Consider the following 20,360-nt stretch of genomic DNA (forward strand, 5'->3'; position numbering starts at 1 on the left):
GTTAAAATTAGGGCACCAACATATTATTTTGTTTTAACAATAGTCATAAATCTAAATTATAAGACAGCTCACTACGATGTAGTATATTTGAGACACTTGAGAGCGTTATATAATTTTTTGATTAAATTTTATAAAATAAAAGTATTGTTAAAATATTTTTTTGCTTAAATCTCTATATGTTTTAATGTAAGGCACCGGTTTGAGAGATTGTTAGAAATGCTTATACACATACACGTAACACGATGAGATGAACCACACCAACTTATCCACGATATGCTTAGATGTTCAGTCACCTTCACCAATTAAACACTGACAATGAAAATAAACAAGATTTTTGCTAGCCCACGCTATGCGTGAAGTTTCATACCTATCCACTTTTAGCCCATGCTCCAAGCTCCTTCGTAAAATAGTCGTTGCTAATTGCTAATAGACGGGTAAAAATCGTAATAATATATGGATTGAATTGTAGGTGATGTACATGTTGTGCCATCCTAGACCATATGCATGTGCCACGAAACCGGCTTCTCAAAAAGAAGTTCATTATCCATCCATTATGAAGAAAATTTGATTGCTATTATCCATCTATTTCGCATGAATGCTTTTTCATAGACGTGTGCTGCACGCATATCAGCACATGCAAGCCTGCATACAGAACACTACTCACATTGCATCGAAGGATGAAGCAAACCAAGCACATACACACATATATATATATATATATTGTCTACAAAGTACAAACTCGCAATGTTCAGAGCCATTTTTTTGAAGCAAAGACAAGAAAATAAAAGGAGCAGACACATAGCTGTTGTCACGGATACATAGTAAAATAAGGTACATGTCCAGCGCCAAATTGTACTTAAAGGAAGTGACTGAACATCTAAGCATATATACTAATACCGCAGCTACTACACGCGTGCCTGCAGGCACGCCCACGCAAGCGTTTCTTCATCTCCAGAACATTATTCCTGAAACACGGGGGCGGAAGAAAGAGTTGAAGGGATAGAAATTGCAAGTACCAGAAAGAGCCAATCTCTGTTACTGCAGGCTCTTACCCTTTGTCCCCCCCTATGTACACAAGCACCAGTCGCTGGGCCTCAGCCTCAGTAGAAACCAGCAGACATGGGCATGTCCTCGAAGCTCCAAAGGTCCATGTTGCTGACCACGTCCTGGGATCCATCACAGCTCAAGAGAGTGCTGATCGAGTCGTCTGAACCACCGTCCATCAGGAAATTCATATACGGCTCCAACTCGGCGAGATCAACACCAGTGTTCCCCGTCGCAGGAGACGCCACAGCATGGCCGGCGGTGTTCTGGACGAACACAGACTCGCCAACGGCGGCCAAGGTGGCAACGGGCGCAGGCACCGAAGTTATGTCAGGGGTCCTGGAGTCGTTCTCGAGGCTGAAGTCCGAGCAACCGAACGAGTTGCTGCCTTGGTCTGAAGACAGGTTCACTAGGGCAGCATAATTCACCAGAGGAGCGAATGGCATGTTCTGAGTCTGCATGAATGGCTCGGGTATGATGTTGTGGCCGACGACGGCAGGGTAGTGATATGCGTTTGAGTTGGTCATATTGTTCACTGCGAGCTTGATGATCGGCTTCTCCTCCTCAACGTCCATCTTAGGCGCTTTCAGAGAGGCAGGCCCAGCAGCACGGCGCTTCTGAGAAACCGCCGTAGGAACCTCATCCGGGAAGTTGACTTTAGCCTTCTTGCCGCGGATCCTGCGTGCCTCGGCGTCGTAAGCTCTGGCAGCTTCTTCGGGGGAGTTGAAAGTACCGAGCCAGACGCGCACGCCCTTGCGAGGATCTCTGATCTCAGCAGCCCATTTGCCCCACGGGCGCCGGCGGATACCCCTGAACTGGTTCTTCCTCTTCCTTTTAACTGAATTTGCAGCAGGGCCATCGACACCAGCTGCACCAGTGTTTAGTCCACCTAAAGCAAGGAAGGGGATCAACATAAGGCATCAGCTGTACACATGAAAGATTGAAAGAGTGCTACTATACCATAGCAATAGACCTAGAATTGAAGTGTTAATGATGCACTACTAAACTGGAGAACAAATGAATATTCAGAATAAAAATTGACAAATAAATAAACAGAAGAATACTCCCAATCTTCATTCAGACATATCGAGCTGCCGTATAGCCAGATTGGTACACACGATTTATCCTTCTTTTTGCTCGGGCGCAAGGTAAAGTCGAACATGAACGGCCACAGTTCAATGTCAACATCATGGCCGAACCCATAGATCCGATGCATATGGACAGATTCCTTGAAGTACACCAAACACATGCGTGACTAAGGGGCAAATAATGGGGACTAGGCTAAAATTCACGGGACCCATGATTAGGTACGTCGTGCTAATCTAATGATCTACTAAATTGCGCAACAATCATTCATGGCAACAAGGTCCCACTGCACTAAGCCAGCCAGTAACCAAGAACCGTATTTAAAAAAAAGTTGCAGGAAGGGAATCCCCTATATTAGAAGAAAATAAGTAGTAAATTACAGCAGCAGCAGCAGCTACGGCCTACGGCTTTTCATAGCAACCGGGGTGAGTTATTACAAGCTATGCGAATTTAGCTCCTCGCCTCTCCCAGATCCAAGCGACAACCTACCTGCGACCCAAATCTACCTCCGAAACCACAGGCAAACCGAAACGATAGCGCAAATTAAACCCCCCAAACCAGTGGCCCGAAATTCCCATCTACCTACCGATGCGTACATACACTACGTAGTTGAGAAATCGGGGGAGACGAGGTCGGTTGTATACCTCTGGCGAGCGCGCTCCTGGGGGCGGCGAAGGGCTTGGGCTCGTCCTCGGACTCGAGCTCCGACTCGCCGGACTCCACCTCGAACTCCTCGAAGTCGGCCTCGAAATCCTCCTCCTGCTCATGCTGCTCCACGGGGGCTCCCCTCCTGCCGGATGCAGCCCTCCTCGGCTTCTTGCTCTCGGGCCAGAGGTGGCCAGCCGTGACCCGCCGCGGTGGCGGCGGCGGGATGATGTCCGACAGGATGGCGCCGCCGCACATGGCTGGATGCCGCCGGTGCCCGCTGTCGCTGGGCTGTGGGGACGCGGGCTGGGCTGGAGTGAGCGGGACGGTGGGGTGGGGTGGGGTGGGGAGGGAATCTGAGCTTGCGGTTGCGGGCGGTGGGGTGGGGTTCTGGGTTGGTCGCTCTGCCTCTGCGTGATGCGGAATTGCGGAGTGCGTGGGAGAGGAGTGGGCGGATGGCACGGGCGCGTGTTAAGTAGTAGAGTAGACGCGTGAGGAGTGAGTGAGTGACTTAGGCTGTGCGCAACGCTGCCCCCTTGCAATCCCCCTCCCCTTGCATGCCGGCGGTAGGGGGCACCCTACGGCCGCAGCGGTGCCCCCTACGTGTCGGCACCCTTCTCTCTCCCCCCCAGATCTAGCGTATCACTGTTCATCACCCTAAACACTGTGTTGTGGGTCCACGAGTAATTGTTAGTAGATAAAAAATTGATAGTTGATATAAAAAATGATATTTTATAGTTGTAGTGGGGTATAGGGGAGTATTTAGGGGGAACCGCTGCGGGAGATGAAAAAATAGGGGGGAAAATAGGGGAAAAAAGTGATATAGGGGAAAAAATTTAGGGGTAACGGTTGCGGATAGCCTTAGGAGATGCGCGCGCGGCCACAAGTGCCCGTGGTAGATGTCTAAACGGACCGGGCGATCCGAAATCCGGCATGGATTTGACCTGCCGCGAATTTGGCACTGAACACATAGTGAACTGGACTCGTACCGGTTCGGTCCAGACACCGGACCGTATCTGAATCGAAAACGTGGCACGGTAGGCTAGACCCGAGACGGCCCAATTTTATTTTTTCCCTATTTTTTCATATAAATACATATATTATACTTGAATATAGAGTATAAAATATAAGAAACAAGTGTTTTTGTTAGTTATGTGGGTGTAAATAAATGTTTAGAGCTAATAAATATGGTTTAAACTCTTAAAAATATATAATTTTAAGATATTTTTATCGTTTAAACGGCATATGTTGTTACGGGCCCGTTAGACCCGTCGGGCTGTGGGCCGACCCGACACGGTTATTAGCCTAGCAGGCCATGCCTGGGTCTCGCTTGGGGCCCGTGGGCCGGCACCGCACGGGCCGCTAGCCAATCGGGGCCGAGCCGGCAGGGTCCTAATCCGTGCCGGACCTAGCCGTGCTCGGGCCGGGCCGACACGACCCGTCCATTTGGACATCTATAGCGCGTGGATGATTGGGTGGGCGATGGAGCGTGGCAGAGGCCGTCCGATGCAGGGCCAACGGTGACTACTGCGGTTCTGCCTACGAGGACGTGGTTATGGTGTGTTTGGTTGAGGAGCTGAGGGAAATGGAATGGCTCCATTCTTATTTTTTGATGTTAAGTTACCATAGAGGAGAGCGGAGCGGCTCCTGGAGTCTATAAATAGCAAATATTTGGGATGCTCTCGCTCCACTAAAACGACTGGATGCGAGCGCTCTCATCTCCTCGACAGTCATATGGCTCTCCAACCAAACAATAAACGGGGCAGCTCCGCTCTATTCTACTCTTCAACCAGACAAAAAATGGAGCGGTTCCGTTCTGATTGCCAAACACAAAATAAAATGGCTCAATTCTTAGAAACTGGAATGGAGTCGCTCCATCCTAGTTGGCTCCCCAACCAAACGCACCCTAAAAGAGCGTGCAAAGCTCTCTGTATCTGTTTTACCGAACAGTTTCATTACTATAGAAAACAACCCCGGCTGATGCTTATCTCACAGAAGAAAGGTTAGTCAACGATGAGACCACATCTTTTTTTCTCCCTCTCTCTTCAAACTCGAAGGCATCCGGCGACCATCGATGGACGGAGGAGGAATCATGTTACGTTACGTTACGGTGGCGATGGCATGTGTTCAACACGAACTAAACTTGAACCCAGGGAAATCTAGCAGACCCTCTAAGCCTTCGAAAATCGTGTCTTTTGTGACGAACCATGGCCCTGGAATTTTCCCAACAACAAGCTACTCCTATACCTAGCCCCCGGCCAGCATTGTTTTCTTTTTCTTCCAAAAGTTGTCAAACAACAATCAACCTTGTGATGCTATATATGAATGTATCTAACTTCCTCATCGGTTTTCTCCTGCGTTAGGTGAGGGTGATTCATTATTAGGGTGTAGGCTGTTGTGCTGCCCCCCTACCGGTTACCACCAAAAAAATTCTCTCGTAACCCAACGCTAACAGGCTAGCTAGATAGGTGTAGTGTAGCTAGGCACTGAAAAATCGTTTGACGGCTCCACTCCACACCATCTCGGAACGCCGCCGAGCATGCATGGGCGATGCATCATTCGTGGTGGGTTGAAACGTACGTACGTACCTACGTTAGGCTTGCTCGATCAACGACACAAAGTCCGTCCGACCGTCCGATGGTGGGAGTGGGAGGGTCATCGTCGTACGTACACGGTGACGACATCGGAAGGTATGTATAGTCCAACGTTTAGGGCTAGTTTGGCAGTGAAGAGAAAAAAATCCCTTGGAAACTAACCTAGAAGGGGATTTTAGATACCACCTTATTTCCCGGAGAGAATCTCCCCTCCCGGATATATTTTCCTGGCATTGTTTGGGAAGAAAGGGGCTAAATACCCCTCTTGAGCAAAAAATACATAAAAAATTTAGAAAAAATCAACCAAAAATAAGGAATATTTAGAAAACTCATAAACGATAAAACATCACTAAAAATCCAGAAATATGAAGCATGTATCAATACTGTAATGCCCGTTTAATATCATCATCACATAATATCATCTAATATTCAACGAAGCTAATCCATCCATCATCACATCACATAATATCATCATCTCGATTCACACGTACAGATAGACAATATAGTATAAAAATGGAGTATTAGGAAGTTTGGCAGTAGAATAAGACATCTAAAACATGAACGTCACATGTCAACTTAATGCGTTTTAGTGTCATGCCAGCTTCCTTCTCCATGTCCGCTTCATGTGTTGCTTCCACTTAACACACTGCAAGTAACACCAATTGACACACATTTTAGTTTATATGGTTACACAATTATATAGTTCAATGCTAGTAGCATAGCATAGAAGTGTGATTAAACAATATATAGCATATAGCAGTAGGAGTTAGTAGCTGAAATGAATCAATTTAGTATATACACAATGAACATTATCTTAGAAAGACTAGATGTGAAGTAAATGTGAAATACAAAAGCATATTATATATATACACACGATTGCAAATTCTTGGTATATGTTAAACCAAAGGTCAGATAAGCTGTTAATAATGCACTGGCTCTCTACTAACTTAAGCATCTAGTGAGTTCTACTTATATGGAGTTAATCTTAAGCCTCAATCACAAGTCACAGTGGAAGATTCAGCATGATAACAAAGTTCTGGAAGTATGGAAGCAGAGCATATGACTACATTTCTCTCACATTTCCAATGAACTAAAATATCATATGTTCTGCTTTAGTAAGTGCTCAGAGTAACCCTTAAAAAAGCAGAAAAATGGCAAAGGCCCCCTAATGCACTACAATCAATAGCTTAATGCAAACTAGGAGTTCCACTGATGAAAGCTGAATCAAAAATACTGTATCCTTACTAGTAAAACATACTCGAATCAATAGCAATTCCAACACATGTAAACTGGATTGAAATTTCAGTTATTAAACAGATTGGAGTACTTCATACTTCAATTATGTAACAGCCAAGCATTAAGGGTGTGTTTGGTTTGACTTTTGGCTTTGGCTTTTGCCCCCCTAAAAGCCAAAAGCCAACCAAAGGCCTGGATCCAGGAAGCAGCTTTTTCTAAAAGCTGACTTTCTCGCAGTGCAAATCTGAAAGCACCTCTGGACCTGCTTTTAGTGGCTTTCGGATGGAACTGTGAAAACATATATCGAAGAATTTTTAACGACTTTTAGTGATTTTCACTAAACAATTTTTAGCTTTTTAACAGCTTACAGCCTACAGCAGCTTTTTCCACAGCTCACAGCCCACAGCAACTTTTTTCACAGCCACAGCCCAACCAAACAGACCCTAAGCTTCCTTAGCTAGACGCCTAGAAGCACTGTAAGCCCATCTCTTATAACCAGCAAGTTCAGACTCCAATTGCATACTCCAATCAGCAAGTTCAGACTTCAGACCATATTTTATTTTATTTTATTAAAAAACAAGACAAACTAACCAGTTTGTAATGCAGTGAATACCTGTAAGCCCATCTCTTCATCGCCACATTCACCTCACATCACATGATAGTAGCGAGAGCTCTACAAGCACTACGGAGAAAAATAATCAGCAATAATCATATAAACAAACTTCAATTGCATAGAAACTAAGAAATATAACTTACCTAATTTTCCTCTTCAACCAAAGTAATCTAGCATTGTGGTTTTTTGACTTCATAAACACCTCTCTGTTTATCGCTGATTCAAAGACCTCCATTGCATATGATCTATCCTCATCAGTGAACCCGTCAATTCTATCCAACTTGTCTAGACACTTCTCCATAGACACTTCTTCAATACCTTCGAGCGTTTTGGATGTGGCGCTCCTCTTAAAATCCACAAAACTTTCAATGGTTGCTCCAATTTGGCTTTGCTTGCGCTTTCTCCCATTTCTACCTTCTTCATGTCTTGATTGAGCTTCATTTGATATTTCTTGCCAATCCATGGAGAATGGGTTTGTGTGGGGGTGCAAGGGAGAGTGGCTTTGTTCAGAGGTACTCCTGTTCGAATGAGCAGTAGCAGAAGCGGAAGCTGTAGCAAGAGGGCCACCAGGAGGGGCAGTAAGAGGACGAACAGGAATGAAAGAAGGTGGTGGCATTTGCTGAGTGGATGTGAAATTCAAATCTCCTGTAGCCACACTACCTAAAAAGAGAGAAGATGAGTAAAAATACCTTCTGATAAGCTTACATGTGCAAGATGAAATCACAAAAAATAAGCTTACATGTGCAATATTAAGAAAACATATTCAATATTGAGGAAATGACTTACAAGGATGAGCTTTTCCCAAAGTTCTGGCTCAGCCACTATCATACATAGGGAATCATTCCAACCCACCCCACTTTCTTTCCTTGAATCTCTTACTGCCTTGTAATGAGATTTAAGCTCCTTATCTTTGTCTTGCATTTGCTGTTTGGAGTAATGGGCTAGAGGATACCTCTCATTGAACTTGTTTGTGATATTGTTCCATCCCTCAACAGTCCAACCATTTTGACTTTTGAACTTTGGGTTGTCCTTATTGATAGTCGCCTAGAGGGGGGGTGAATAGGGCGAAACTGAAATTTACAAATATAAACACAACTACAAGCCGGGGTTAGCGTTAGAAATATAAACGAGTCCGAGAGAGAGGGCACAAAACAAATCCCAAGCGAATAAGCAAGTGAGACACGGAGATTTGTTTTACCGAGGTTCGGTTCTTGCAAACCTACTCCCCGTTGAGGAGGCCACAAAGGCCGGGTCTCTTTCAACCCTTCCCTCTCTCAAACGGTCCCTTGGACCGAGTGAGCTTCTCTTCTCTAATCAAAGCCGGGAACAAAACTTCCCCGCAAGGGCCACCACACAATTGGTGCCTCTTGCCTTGATTACAATGGAGTTGTGATCTCAAGAACAAGTGAGAAAGAAAAGAAGCAATCCAAGCGCAAGAGCTCAAATGAACACGGCAAATCACTCTCACTAGTCACTAGGGCTTTGTGTGGAATTGGAGAGGATTTGATCTCTTTAGTGTGTCTAGAATTGAATGCTAGAGCTCTTGTAGTAGTTGAGAAGTGGAAAACTTGGATACCATGAATGGTGGGGTGGTTGGGGTATTTATAGCCCCAACCACCAAACTTGACCGTTGGCTGGAGGCGTCTGCTCGATGGCGCACCGGACAGTCCGGTGCACACCGGACAGTCCGGTGCCCCTGCCACGTCATCACTGCCGTTGGATTCTGACCGTTGGAGCTTCTGACTTGTGGGCCCGCCAGGATGTCCGGTGCACACCGGACAGGTACTGTTTGATGTCCGGTGCACCGGTATGGGCATGTCTGACGTCTGCGCGCGCTGCGCGCGCATTAAATGCACCGCAGGGAGCCGTTGGCGCCGAAGAGAGCCGTTGCTCCGCTGGTACACCGGACAGTCCGGTGTACACCGGACAGTCCGGTGATTTTTAGCGGAGCGGCTGCCACGCGAACCCGAGGCTGGCGAGTTCTGGAGACCGCGCTTCCTTGGAGCACCGGACATGTCCGGTGCACACCGGACAGTCCGGTGAATTATAGCGCGCCGGCTTCCGAGAATTCCCGAGAGTGAAGAGTTGGAGTCTGAGTCCCCTGGTGCACCGGACAGGTACTGTTCACTGTCCGGTGGCACACCGGACAGTCCGGTGCGCCAGACCAGGGGTGCCTTCGGTTGCCCCTTTGCTCCTTTATTGAATCCAAAACTTGGTCTTTTTATTGGCTGAGTGTGAACCTTTTACACCTGTATAATCTATACACTTGGGCAAACTAGTTAGTCCAATTATTTGTGTTGGGCAATTCAACCACCAAAATTATTTAGGAACTAGGTGTAAGCCTAATTCCCTTTCAATCTCCCCCTTTTTGGTGATTGATGCCAACACAAACCAAAGCAAATAGAGAAGTGCATAATTGAACTAGTTTGCATAATGTAAGTGTAAAGGTTGCTTGGAATTAAGCCAATATAACTACTTACAAGATATGCAAGGAATGTTTCTTTCTTTATTTAGCATTTTGGACCACGTTTGCACCACGAGTTTTGATTTTGCAAATTCTTTTGTAAATCCTTTTCAAAGTTCTTTTGCAAATAGTCAAAGGTAAATGAATAAGAGTTTGTAAAGCATTTTCAAGATTTGAAATTTTCTCCCCCTGTTTCAAATGCTTTTCCTTTGACTAAACAAAACTCCCCCTAAAAGAGATCCACCTCTTAGTGTTCAAGAGGGTTTTGATATACCATTTTTGAAATACTACGTTCTCCCCTTTTTAACACAATAGGATACCAAATGATAAATACGTTTGGAAAGCACTAAGGTTTTTTTTTGAATTTGGTGGTGGTGGTGCGGTCCTTTTGCTTTGGGCTCATTTCTCCCCCTTTTTGGCATGAATCGCCAAAAACGGAATCATTAGAGCCCTAGAAGTAATTTCTTCCCCTTTGGTCATAAGTAAATGAGTTAAGATTATACCAAAGACGAAGTCCTTTTCTTTGATGCTCATTTCTCCCCCAAAGAATAGAGAGATGGTTGGAGTGATGGCGAAAGATGAGTTGCGGAGTGGAAGCCTTTGTCTTCGCCGAAGACTCCAATTCCCTTTCAATATACCTATGACTTGGTTTGAAATAGACTTGAAAACACATTAGTCATAGCATAGAAAAGAGATATGATCAAAGGTATTCAAATGAGCTATGTGTGCAAGCTAGCAAAAGAAATTTCTAGAATCAAGAATATTGAGCTCATGCCTAAGTCTGGTAAAAGATTGTTCATCAAGTGGCTTGATAAAGATATCGGCTAATTGATCTTTAGTATTAATGTAAGAAATCTCGATATCCCCCTTTTGTTGGTGATCCCTAAGAAAATGATACCGAATGGCTATGTGCTTAGTGCGGCTATGCTCGACGGGATTGTCGGCCATTTTGATTGCACTCTCATTATCACATAGCAAAGGGACTTTGGTTAATTTGTAACCGTAGTCCCGCAGGGTTTGCCTCATCCAAAGCAATTGCGCGCAACAATGACCTGCGGCAATGTACTCGGCTTCGGCGGTGGAAAGAGCGACCGAATTTTGCTTCTTTGAAGCCCAAGACACCAAGGATCTTCCCAAGAACTGGCAAGTCCCCGATGTGCTCTTCCTATTGATTTTGCACCCCGCCCAATCGGCATCCGAATAACCAATCAAATCAAATGTGGATCCCCGAGGGTACCAAAGCCCAAACTTAGGAGTATAAGCCAAATATCTCAAGATTCGTTTTACGGCCGTAAGGTGTGATTCCTTAGGGTCGGATTGGAATCTTGCACACATGCAAACGGAAAGCATAATGTCCGGTCGAGATGCACATAAATAAAGCAATGAACCAATCATCGACCGGTATACCTTTTGATCCACGGACTTACCTCCCGTGTCGAGGTCGAGATGCCCATTAGTTCCCATGGGTGTCTTGATGGGCTTGGCATCCTTCATCCCAAACTTGGTTAGAATGTCTTGAGTGTACTTCGTTTGGCTAATGAAGGTGCCCTCTTGGAGTTGCTTGACTTGGAATCCTAGAAAATACTTCAACTCCCCCATCATCGACATCTCGAATTTCTGTGTCATGATCCTACTAAACTCTTCACATGTAGACTCGTTAGTAGACCCAAATATAATATCATCAACATAAATTTGGCATACAAACAAGTCATTTTCAAGAGTTTTAGTAAAGAGTGTAGGATCGGCCTTGCCGACTTTGAAGCCATTAGCAATAAGGAAATCTCTTAGGCATTCATACCATGCTCTTGGGGCTTGCTTGAGCCCATAAAGCGCCTTAGAGAGCCTATAAACATGGTTAGGATACTCACTGTCTTCAAAGCCGGGAGGTTGCTCAACATAGACCTCTTCCTTGATCGGTCCATTGAGGAAGGCACTTTTCACGTCCATTTGATAAAGCTTAAAGCCATGGTAAGTAGCATAGGCTAATAATATGCGAATTGACTCAAGCCTAGCTACGGGTGCATAGGTTTCACCGAAATCCAAACCTTCGACTTGGGAGTATCCTTTGGCCACAAGTCGAGCTTTGTTCCTTGTCACCACACCATGCTCGTCTTGCTTGTTGCGGAAGACCCATTTGGTTCCTACAACATTTTGGTTAGGACGTGGAACTAAATGCCATACCTCATTTCTAGTGAAGTTGTTGAGCTCCTCTTGCATCGCCACCACCCAATCCGAATCTTGAAGTGCTTCCTCTACCCTGTGTGGCTCAATAGAGGAAACAAAAGAGTAATGTTCACAAAAATGAGCAACACGAGATCTAGTGGTTACCCCCTTATGAATATCGCCGAGGATGGTGTCGACGGGGTGATCTCGTTGGATTGCTTGGTGGACTCTTGGGTGTGGCGGTCTTGGTTCTTCCTCATCCTCCTTTTCTTGATCATTTGCATCTCCCCCTTGATCATTGCCATCATCTTGAGGTGGCTCATCTTCTTGATTTTGCCTTTCATCATCTTGAGCCTCATCCTCATTTTGAGTTGGTGGAGATGCTTGCATGGAGGAGGATGGTTGATCTTGTGCATTTGGAGGCTCTTTGGATTCCTTAGGACACACATCCCCAATGGACATGTTCCTTAGCGCGATGCATGGAGCCTCTTCATTACCTATCTCATCAAGATCAACTTGCTCTACTTGAGAGCCGTTAGTTTCATCAAACACAACGTCACATGAGACTTCAACTAGTCCAGTGGACTTGTTAAAGACCCTATATGCCCTTGTGTTTGAGTCATAACCAAGTAAAAAGCCTTCTACAGTTTTAGGAGCAAATTTAGATTTTCTTCCTCTTTTAACAAGAATAAAGCATTTGCTACCAAAAACTCTAAAATATGAAATGTTGGGCTTTTTACCGGTTAGGAGTTCATATGATGTCTTCTTGAGGATTCGGTGAAGATATAACCGGTTGATGGCGTAGCAGGCGGTGTTGACCGCTTCGGCCCAAAACCGGTCCGGTGTCTTGTACTCATCAAGCATGGTTCTTGCCATGTCCAATAGAGTTCGATTCTTCCTCTCCACTACACCATTTTGTTGAGGTGTGTAGGGAGAAGAGAACTCATGCTTGATGCCCTCCTCCTCAAGGAAGCCTTCAATTTGAGAGTTCTTGAACTCCGTCCCGTTGTCGCTTCTTATTTTCTTGATCCTTAAGGCGAACTCATTTTGAGCCCGTCTCAAGAATCCTTTTAAGGTCTCTTGGGTTTGAGATTTTTCCTGTAAAAAGAATACCCAAGTGAAGCGAGAATAATCATCCACAATTACAAGACAATACTTACTCCCGCCGATGCTTAAGTAAGCAATCGGGCCGAATAGATCCATGTGGAGTAGCTCAAGCGGCCTGTCGGTCGTCATGACGTTCTTGTGTGGATGATGGACTCCAACTTGCTTCCCTGCCTGGCATGCGCTACAAATCCTGTCTTTCTCAAAATGAACATTTGTTAATCCTAAAATGTGTTCTCCCTTTAGAAGCTTATGAAGATTCTTCATCCCAACATGGGCTAGTCGGCGATGCCAGAGCCAACCCATGTTAGTCTTAGCAATTAAGCAAGTGTCGAGTTCAGCTCTATCAAAATCTACCAAGTATAGCTGACCCTCTAACATTCCCTTAAATGCTATTGAATCATCACTTCTTCTAAAGACAGTGACACCTATATCAGTAAAAAGACAGTTGTAGCCCATTTGACATAATTGGGAAACAGAAAGCAAGTTGTAATCTAAAGAATCAACGAGAAAAACATTGGAAATAGAATGGTCAGGAGATATAGCAATTTTACCCAATCCTTTGACCAAACCTTGATTTCCATCCCCGAATGTGATAGCTCGTTGGGGATCTTGGTTTTTTTCATATGAGGAGAACATCCTTTTCTCCCCGGTCATGTGGTTTGTGCACCCGCTGTCGAGTATCCAACTTGAGCCCCCGGATGCATAAACCTACAAAACAAATTTAGTTCTTGACTTTAGGTACCCAAACTGTTTTGGGTCCTTTGGCATTAGATACAAGAACTTTGGGTACCCAAACACAAGTCTTGGAACCCTTGTGTTTGCCCCCAACAAATTTGGCAACTACCTTGCCGGATTTGCTAGTAAGCACATAAGATGCATCAAAAGTTTTAAATGAAATGGCATGATCATTTGATGCATTAGGAATTTTCTTCTTAGGCAACTTAGCATGGGTTGGTTGCCTAGAGCTAGATGTCTCACCCTTATACATATAAGCATGATTAGGGCCAGAGTGAGACTTCCTAGAATGAATCTTTCTAATTTTGCTCTCAGGATAGCCGGCAGGGTACAAAATGTAACCCTCGTTATCCTGAGGCATGGGAGCCTTGCCCTTAACAAAGTTAGATAAGTTCTTTGGAGGAGCATTAAGTTTGACATTGTCTCCCCTTTGGAAACCAATGCCATCCTTAATGCCAGGGCGTCTCCCATTATAAAGCATGCTACGAGCAAATTTAAATTTCTCATTTTCTAGATTGTGCTCGGCAATTTTAGCATCTAATTTTGCTATATGATCATTTTGTTGTTTAATTAAAGCCATATGATCAAGAATAGCATTAACATCAATATCTCTACATCTAGTGCAAATAGAAACATGCTCAAGATTAGATGTAGAGGGTTTGCAAGATTTAAGTTCTACAACCTTAGCATGCAACATTTCATTCTTAGTTCTAAGGTCGGAAATAGTAGCATTGCAAACATCAAAATCTTTAGCCTTAGCAATTAAATTTTCATTCTCTAATCTAAGGCTAGCAAGAGATGCATTCAATTCATCAATCTTAGCAAGCAAGTCAATGTTATCATCTCTAAGATTGGGAATTGAAACATTACAAACATGTGAATCAACCTTAGCATTTAAAATAGCATTTTCATTTCTAAGGTTGTCAATCATCTCACGGCAAGTGCTTAGCTCACTAGACAATTTTTCACATTTTTCTACTTCTAGAGCATAAGCCTTTTTAACCTTAACATGTTTCTTGTTTTCTTTAATTAGACAATCCTCTTGGGAGTCCAAAAGGTCATCCTTTTCATGAATAGCACTAACTAATTCATTTAACTTTTCTTTTTGAGCTATGTTAAGGTTGGCAAAAAGGGAATGCAAATTATCCTCCTCATCACTAGCATTATCATCACTAGAAGATTCATATTTAGTGGAGGAGTTAGATTTAACCTTTTTCCGTTTGCCGTCCTTTGCCATGAGGCACTTGTGGCCAACGTTGGGGAAGAGAAGTCCCTTGGTGACGGCGATGTTGGCGGCGTCCTCGTCGTCGGAGGAGTCGCTTGAGCTTTCGTCGGAATCCCATTCCCGACAAACATGGGCATCGCCGCCCTTCTTCTTGTAGTACCTTTTCTTCTCCTTTCTTCTCCCCTTCTTGTCGTCGCCTCGGTCACTGTCACTAGACATAGGACATTTAGCAATAAAATGACCGGGCTTACCACATTTGTAGCAAACCTTCTTGGAGCGGGACTTGTAGTCTTTCCCCCTCCTTTGTTTGAGGATTTGGCGGAAGCTCTTGATGACGAGCGCCATCTCCTCATTATCAAGCTTGGAGGCGTCTATTGGTTGTCGGCTTGGTGTAGACTCCTTCTTCTTTTCTTCCGTCGCCTTGAATGCAACGGGTTGAGCTTCGGATGGCTCGCCAAGCTCGTTGATTTTCCTCGAGCCTTCTATCATGCACTCAAAACTTACAAAATGCCCGATAACTTCCTCGGGGGTCATTTTAGTATATCTAGGATTACCACGAATCAATTGAACTTGAGTGGGATTTAGAAAAATGAGAGATCTTAAAATAACATTTACCACTTCGTGGTCGTCCCACTTCTTGCTCCCGAGGTTGCGCACTTGGTTTACCAAAGTCTTGAGCCGGTTGTACATGTGTTGTGGCTCCTCCCCTTTGTTAAGCCGGAACCGACCGAGCTCCCCCTCGATCGTTTCCCGCTTGGTGATCTTGGTGAGCTCATCTCCCTCGTGCGCGGTTTTGAGTACATCCCAAACCTCTTTGGCGTTCTTCAACCCTTGTACTTTGTTATATTCTTCTTTGCTTAGTGAGGCGAGGAGAATTGTTGTGGCTTGTGAGTTGAAGTGCTCGATTTGGGCGACCTCATCCTCATCATAGTTCTCATCCCCTACGGATGGTACCTGCGCACCAAACTCAACAACATCCCATATGCTTTTGTGGAGCGAGATTAGATGAAATCGCATTAAATCGCTCCACCTAGCGTAATCTTCACCATCAAAAGTTGGTGGTTTGCCTAGTGGGACGGAAAGTAAAGGTGTATGTTTGGAAATGCGAGGGTAGCGTAGGGGAATCTTACTATACTTCTTGCGCTCTTGGCGCTTAGAAGTGACGGAGGGCGCATCGGAGTCGGAGGTAGAAGTTGATGAAGTGTCGGTCTCGTAGTAGACCACCTTCCTCATCCTCTTGTGCTTGTCGCCTTTCCGATGCGGCTTGTGGGAAGAAGATTTTTCCTTCTTCTCTTTGTGATGAGAAGAAGATTTCTTCTCCTTCCCTTTGTTGGAGGAGCTCTTCTTCTTCTCCCTCCTTTTGGTGCGGGACTCTTCCGATGAAGTGCTCCCTTGGCTTGTAGTGGGCTTTTCGCCGGTCTCCATCTCCTTCTTGGCGTGATCTCCCGACATCACTTCGAGCGGTTAGGCTCTAATGAAGCACCGGGCTTTGATACCAATTGATAGTCGCCTAGAGGGGGGTGAATAGGGCGAAACTGAAATTTACAAATATAAACACAACTACAAGCCGGGGTTAGCGTTAGAAATATAAACGAGTCCGAGAGAGAGGGCACAAAACAAATCCCAAGCGAATAAGCAAGTGAGACACGGAGATTTGTTTTACCGAGGTTCGGTTCTTGCAAACCTACTCCCCGTTGAGGAGGCCACAAAGGCCGGGTCTCTTTCAACCCTTCCCTCTCTCAAACGGTCCCTTGGACCGAGTGAGCTTCTCTTCTCTAATCAAAGCCGGGAACAAAACTTCCCCGCAAGGGCCACCACACAATTGGTGCCTCTTGCCTTGATTACAATGGAGTTGTGATCTCAAGAACAAGTGAGAAAGAAAAGAAGCAATCCAAGCGCAAGAGCTCAAATGAACACGGCAAATCACTCTCACTAGTCACTAGGGCTTTGTGTGGAATTGGAGAGGATTTGATCTCTTTAGTGTGTCTAGAATTGAATGCTAGAGCTCTTGTAGTAGTTGAGAAGTGGAAAACTTGGATACCATGAATGGTGGGGTGGTTGGGGTATTTATAGCCCCAACCACCAAACTTGACCGTTGGCTGGAGGCGTCTGCTCGATGGCGCACCGGACAGTCCGGTGCACACCGGACAGTCCGGTGCCCCTGCCACGTCATCACTGCCGTTGGATTCTGACCGTTGGAGCTTCTGACTTGTGGGCCCGCCAGGATGTCCGGTGCACACCGGACAGGTACTGTTTGATGTCCGGTGCACCGGTATGGGCATGTCTGACGTCTGCGCGCGCTGCGCGCGCATTAAATGCACCGCAGGGAGCCGTTGGCGCCGAAGAGAGCCGTTGCTCCGCTGGTACACCGGACAGTCCGGTGTACACCGGACAGTCCGGTGATTTTTAGCGGAGCGGCTGCCACGCGAACCCGAGGCTGGCGAGTTCTGGAGACCGCGCTTCCTTGGAGCACCGGACATGTCCGGTGCACACCGGACAGTCCGGTGAATTATAGCGCGTCGGCTTCCGAGAATTCCCGAGAGTGAAGAGTTGGAGTCTGAGTCCCCTGGTGCACCGGACAGGTACTGTTCACTGTCCGGTGGCACACCGGACAGTCCGGTGCGCCAGACCAGGGGTGCCTTCGGTTGCCCCTTTGCTCCTTTATTGAATCCAAAACTTGGTCTTTTTATTGGCTGAGTGTGAACCTTTTACACCTGTATAATCTATACACTTGGGCAAACTAGTTAGTCCAATTATTTGTGTTGGGCAATTCAACCACCAAAATTATTTAGGAACTAGGTGTAAGCCTAATTCCCTTTCACTTATATTCAAGGAGCACATCAACCAGACCTTTCTCATACACAGTGTTCCAAGCTGCCCTAGAAACATTCTTTGCCATGGCTATATTTCCCAACAAAACATAGTAAACATAAGGCTTTACTACTACATAATAAAACATAAGGCTTTACTACTACACAATAAAACATAAGTCTTTATTACTATATAATAAATATAAGAGATCCTAAACTAGCTATTGTAGGCAGCCCACATTTGGAGAGCAATCTGATCTCTCAGGTTGCTTCCATCACTTGAGTCCATATCATTGGGGTAGTTGTTGTCTCCCTCTGGGACTTCAACATACTGGCTTGGAGATATATGATCTGGTTGGTGGTCAAGCCAACCTTCATCACCGTTTTGCCCTCTAATTATGTTGTGAAAATCAACAGCTGTTGCTGCTATCTTGATTTGATTTTGGATAGGATGAAATGTGCCTACTTTGAGAATTGGAAACCTTTTCTTCAGAACACCAATGGCTCTTTCGATGTGGTTGTGAAGAATGGCATGACGATGGTTGAATAGCTCTTTGTAGTTCACATAACTAGCTTGTGATGAACGACGCCTTCTAAACTCGCTGAGGTGATACCTAACTCCTCGATATGGGGCAATAAAGGATGATGTATTTGCATACCCACCATCCACAAGATAAAATTTTCCTTCTGGTACACTGAACCCTTTACTGATAGCGGATCGAAGGACCCCTGCATCTGAGGCTGAGCCTTCCCACCCACATGAAATAAATATAAAATTCAGATCAAAGTCACATGCTAACATCACATTTTGTGAAAGTGACCCTTTCCTATTTCGATAAGGAGGAGCCTTATCTTCTGCAATGGTGATAGGTACATGGGTTCCGTCAATTGCTCCAATGCAATTTTGTATAAAAGGAAAGGAAGTTTAGGACATGTTAAAGGGAAAAAACTAAGGAAATCATGTTTACTATTGATAGAATCATGTTCACCTGAAAAAAGGGCATGAACCTAGAATCTGTTATAATTTTTGGATGTGTCTGGATAGAATTGGGAAGCTTCACGAACCGCTGAGTTAGAGTGGGAACTATATCAAAAACTTCTGATATTTTTCGATGGATGGTCTCTCCACTATGTTGAAAAGCCTTTTGAAGCATTTGGTTACTGGCATTGTGGGAGATCATATACATGAACATCCCAAGCTGCTCTTCGACGTTAACTCCTCGTGTGTCACGTAACAAACCCTCTCTTCTAAGAAAATTTGATGTGGCTTTAAATATTTCTGGCTCCATTCGAAACTCAGACTTGCACCAACTCTCGTGCCCTTCAAGAATCTCCTTAACCTTCTGGGCACCAGAGAGAGAGGAGGTATGGATAGACCTTTTCTCTTCAGAGAGGAATGGAAGTATAGCAGGGAGAAGAATAAAGAATAACTCCTCATCGTCTTCTTCTTCCTCTAACAAAAATTGTCTAGCTAGCTCTTCCCAAGAACCCATATCTAGAGAAATCGAGAAACTACATAAGCAACACATAATCATAGCAAAAAGCATGATAAGCAAGTAACAGTCTAAAGATTATCTGCAACGAAAAACAAAAATATCTTCGAACGAAGAACCACACAAACATGGAATTTTCTTAGATTATGTTTATATAATTCAGAACAAACCAAAGCTACAATTATCACTTGAAAGCAATTCAGTTCAATTCAGTTAAAGGAACACTAGAAAGCAGTTCAGTTCAGTTAACCTATATAACAGGAAAGGAACTTAGAAAATACCAGGAAAACAATTCAGTTTAGTTAAACTGCATTAGAGTGTCACATAACATGAAAGCAGTTCAGTTCAGTTAATCTATATAACTCCGGACACAACATTATGAATCACAATAGAAGAGAGCTAGACATGGAATGTGCTACCCATCCACTGTATGTCATACAAAACAAGGCGAGTCTAGATGACTTTTATTAGGAAGCCTAATGGCTGTAATGGAACGTAGCAGCCAAGAAGAAGGCTTCGTCCGGAGGCATCTGTTTTGCCAGGAAGTGATTACCTGCTTAAGTGTCATTATATTTCTATTATAACATTTCTAAACTAGTGATGATAATAAATAAGGTCAAAGTAAGTACATTCTGCTAAACAACAACGACGTTGTTAAGCCACGTTACTATAGCAATTACATCTGGCTAGTTTACTAGCAATGATAATGTACATGGTATGTGTATCCATCATACACAAACGTATTCAAGCATTTCTAAAACTACAACTAGAGGCCTGCACACTTATATATACAGATATAAACGTATGAAGATGCAAAAGAAGATCCTAGTTCTGCTAATGGTCATCATCATTAATAATAAAATTACAGAACTGAAAATAGGTAAAGAAACTGCGTACGTCGGAGCTGATGTAGTGCTGCTTGCTCGCTGGCTCGCTGGCTGCGTACGGCGGAGCGGAGCGGAGTGGAACTGCGTACGGTGGAGTTGCTTGCTCGCTGGCTGAATCCGGATGTGGTGCTCCGCTGTATCGCCTTGGATCTGCTCGCTCGCTGGCGGCGCGACAGGGAAAGCCGCCCGGTCTCAGGTGTCGGGGGAGGGTTTCCTGGGGTGATTGGTTGGATCCGGGTACGCTGGCCCAGGTGTTCG

The 20,360-nt window shown here is 44.7% G+C and overlaps 3 protein-coding genes across 5 annotated transcripts; all 3 read right to left on the minus strand.

The window, feature by feature from the left end:
• Window positions 1–678: 678 nt before the first annotated feature.
• Window positions 679–3,288, minus strand: LOC100279803 (uncharacterized). 2 transcript variants are annotated; one of them, XM_008660266.4, is made up of 3 exons: window positions 2,775–3,288; window positions 1,053–1,933; window positions 679–965 (listed from the first exon to the last, which is right to left on the minus strand). In XM_008660266.4, exons 1-2 carry the CDS (start codon window positions 3,031–3,033, stop codon window positions 1,101–1,103), a joined length of 1,092 nt encoding a protein of 363 aa, XP_008658488.1. In that variant the 5' UTR covers window positions 3,034–3,288; the 3' UTR covers window positions 679–965; window positions 1,053–1,100. The 2 variants fall into 2 exon arrangements, with proteins under 2 accessions (XP_008658488.1, NP_001146231.1); NM_001152759.1 differs by having other exon boundaries at window positions 680–1,933; window positions 2,775–3,094.
• Window positions 3,289–5,709: 2,421 nt separating this feature from the next.
• LOC103637952 (uncharacterized) lies at window positions 5,710–17,826 on the minus strand. Of its 2 annotated transcripts, XM_008660952.2 has the most exons (5): window positions 17,735–17,826; window position 16,840; window positions 7,958–8,247; window positions 7,362–7,907; window positions 5,767–6,015 (listed from the first exon to the last, which is right to left on the minus strand). In XM_008660952.2, exons 1-5 carry the CDS (start codon window positions 17,809–17,811, stop codon window positions 5,991–5,993), a joined length of 939 nt encoding a protein of 312 aa, XP_008659174.2. In that variant the 5' UTR covers window positions 17,812–17,826; the 3' UTR covers window positions 5,767–5,990. The 2 variants fall into 2 exon arrangements, 1 of the variants encoding a protein (XP_008659174.2); XR_002264998.2 differs by lacking the exons at window positions 7,362–7,907; window positions 7,958–8,247; window position 16,840; window positions 17,735–17,826 and adding an exon at window positions 7,219–7,266 and having other exon boundaries at window positions 5,710–6,015.
• A 113-nt stretch (window positions 17,827–17,939) lies between these two features.
• LOC109942467 (uncharacterized) lies at window positions 17,940–19,215 on the minus strand. Its single transcript, XM_020544516.1, has 2 exons — window positions 18,712–19,215; window positions 17,940–18,152 (listed from the first exon to the last, which is right to left on the minus strand). The coding sequence occupies exons 1-2, from the start codon at window positions 19,213–19,215 to the stop codon at window positions 17,940–17,942; spliced, it is 717 nt and encodes a 238-aa protein (XP_020400105.1).
• Between the last annotated feature and the right edge of the window lie 1,145 nt (window positions 19,216–20,360).

The sequence above is a fragment of the Zea mays genome, chromosome 9 (assembly GCF_902167145.1).
Source record: "Zea mays cultivar B73 chromosome 9, Zm-B73-REFERENCE-NAM-5.0, whole genome shotgun sequence".
Classification (NCBI taxonomy): domain Eukaryota; kingdom Viridiplantae; phylum Streptophyta; class Magnoliopsida; order Poales; family Poaceae; genus Zea; species Zea mays.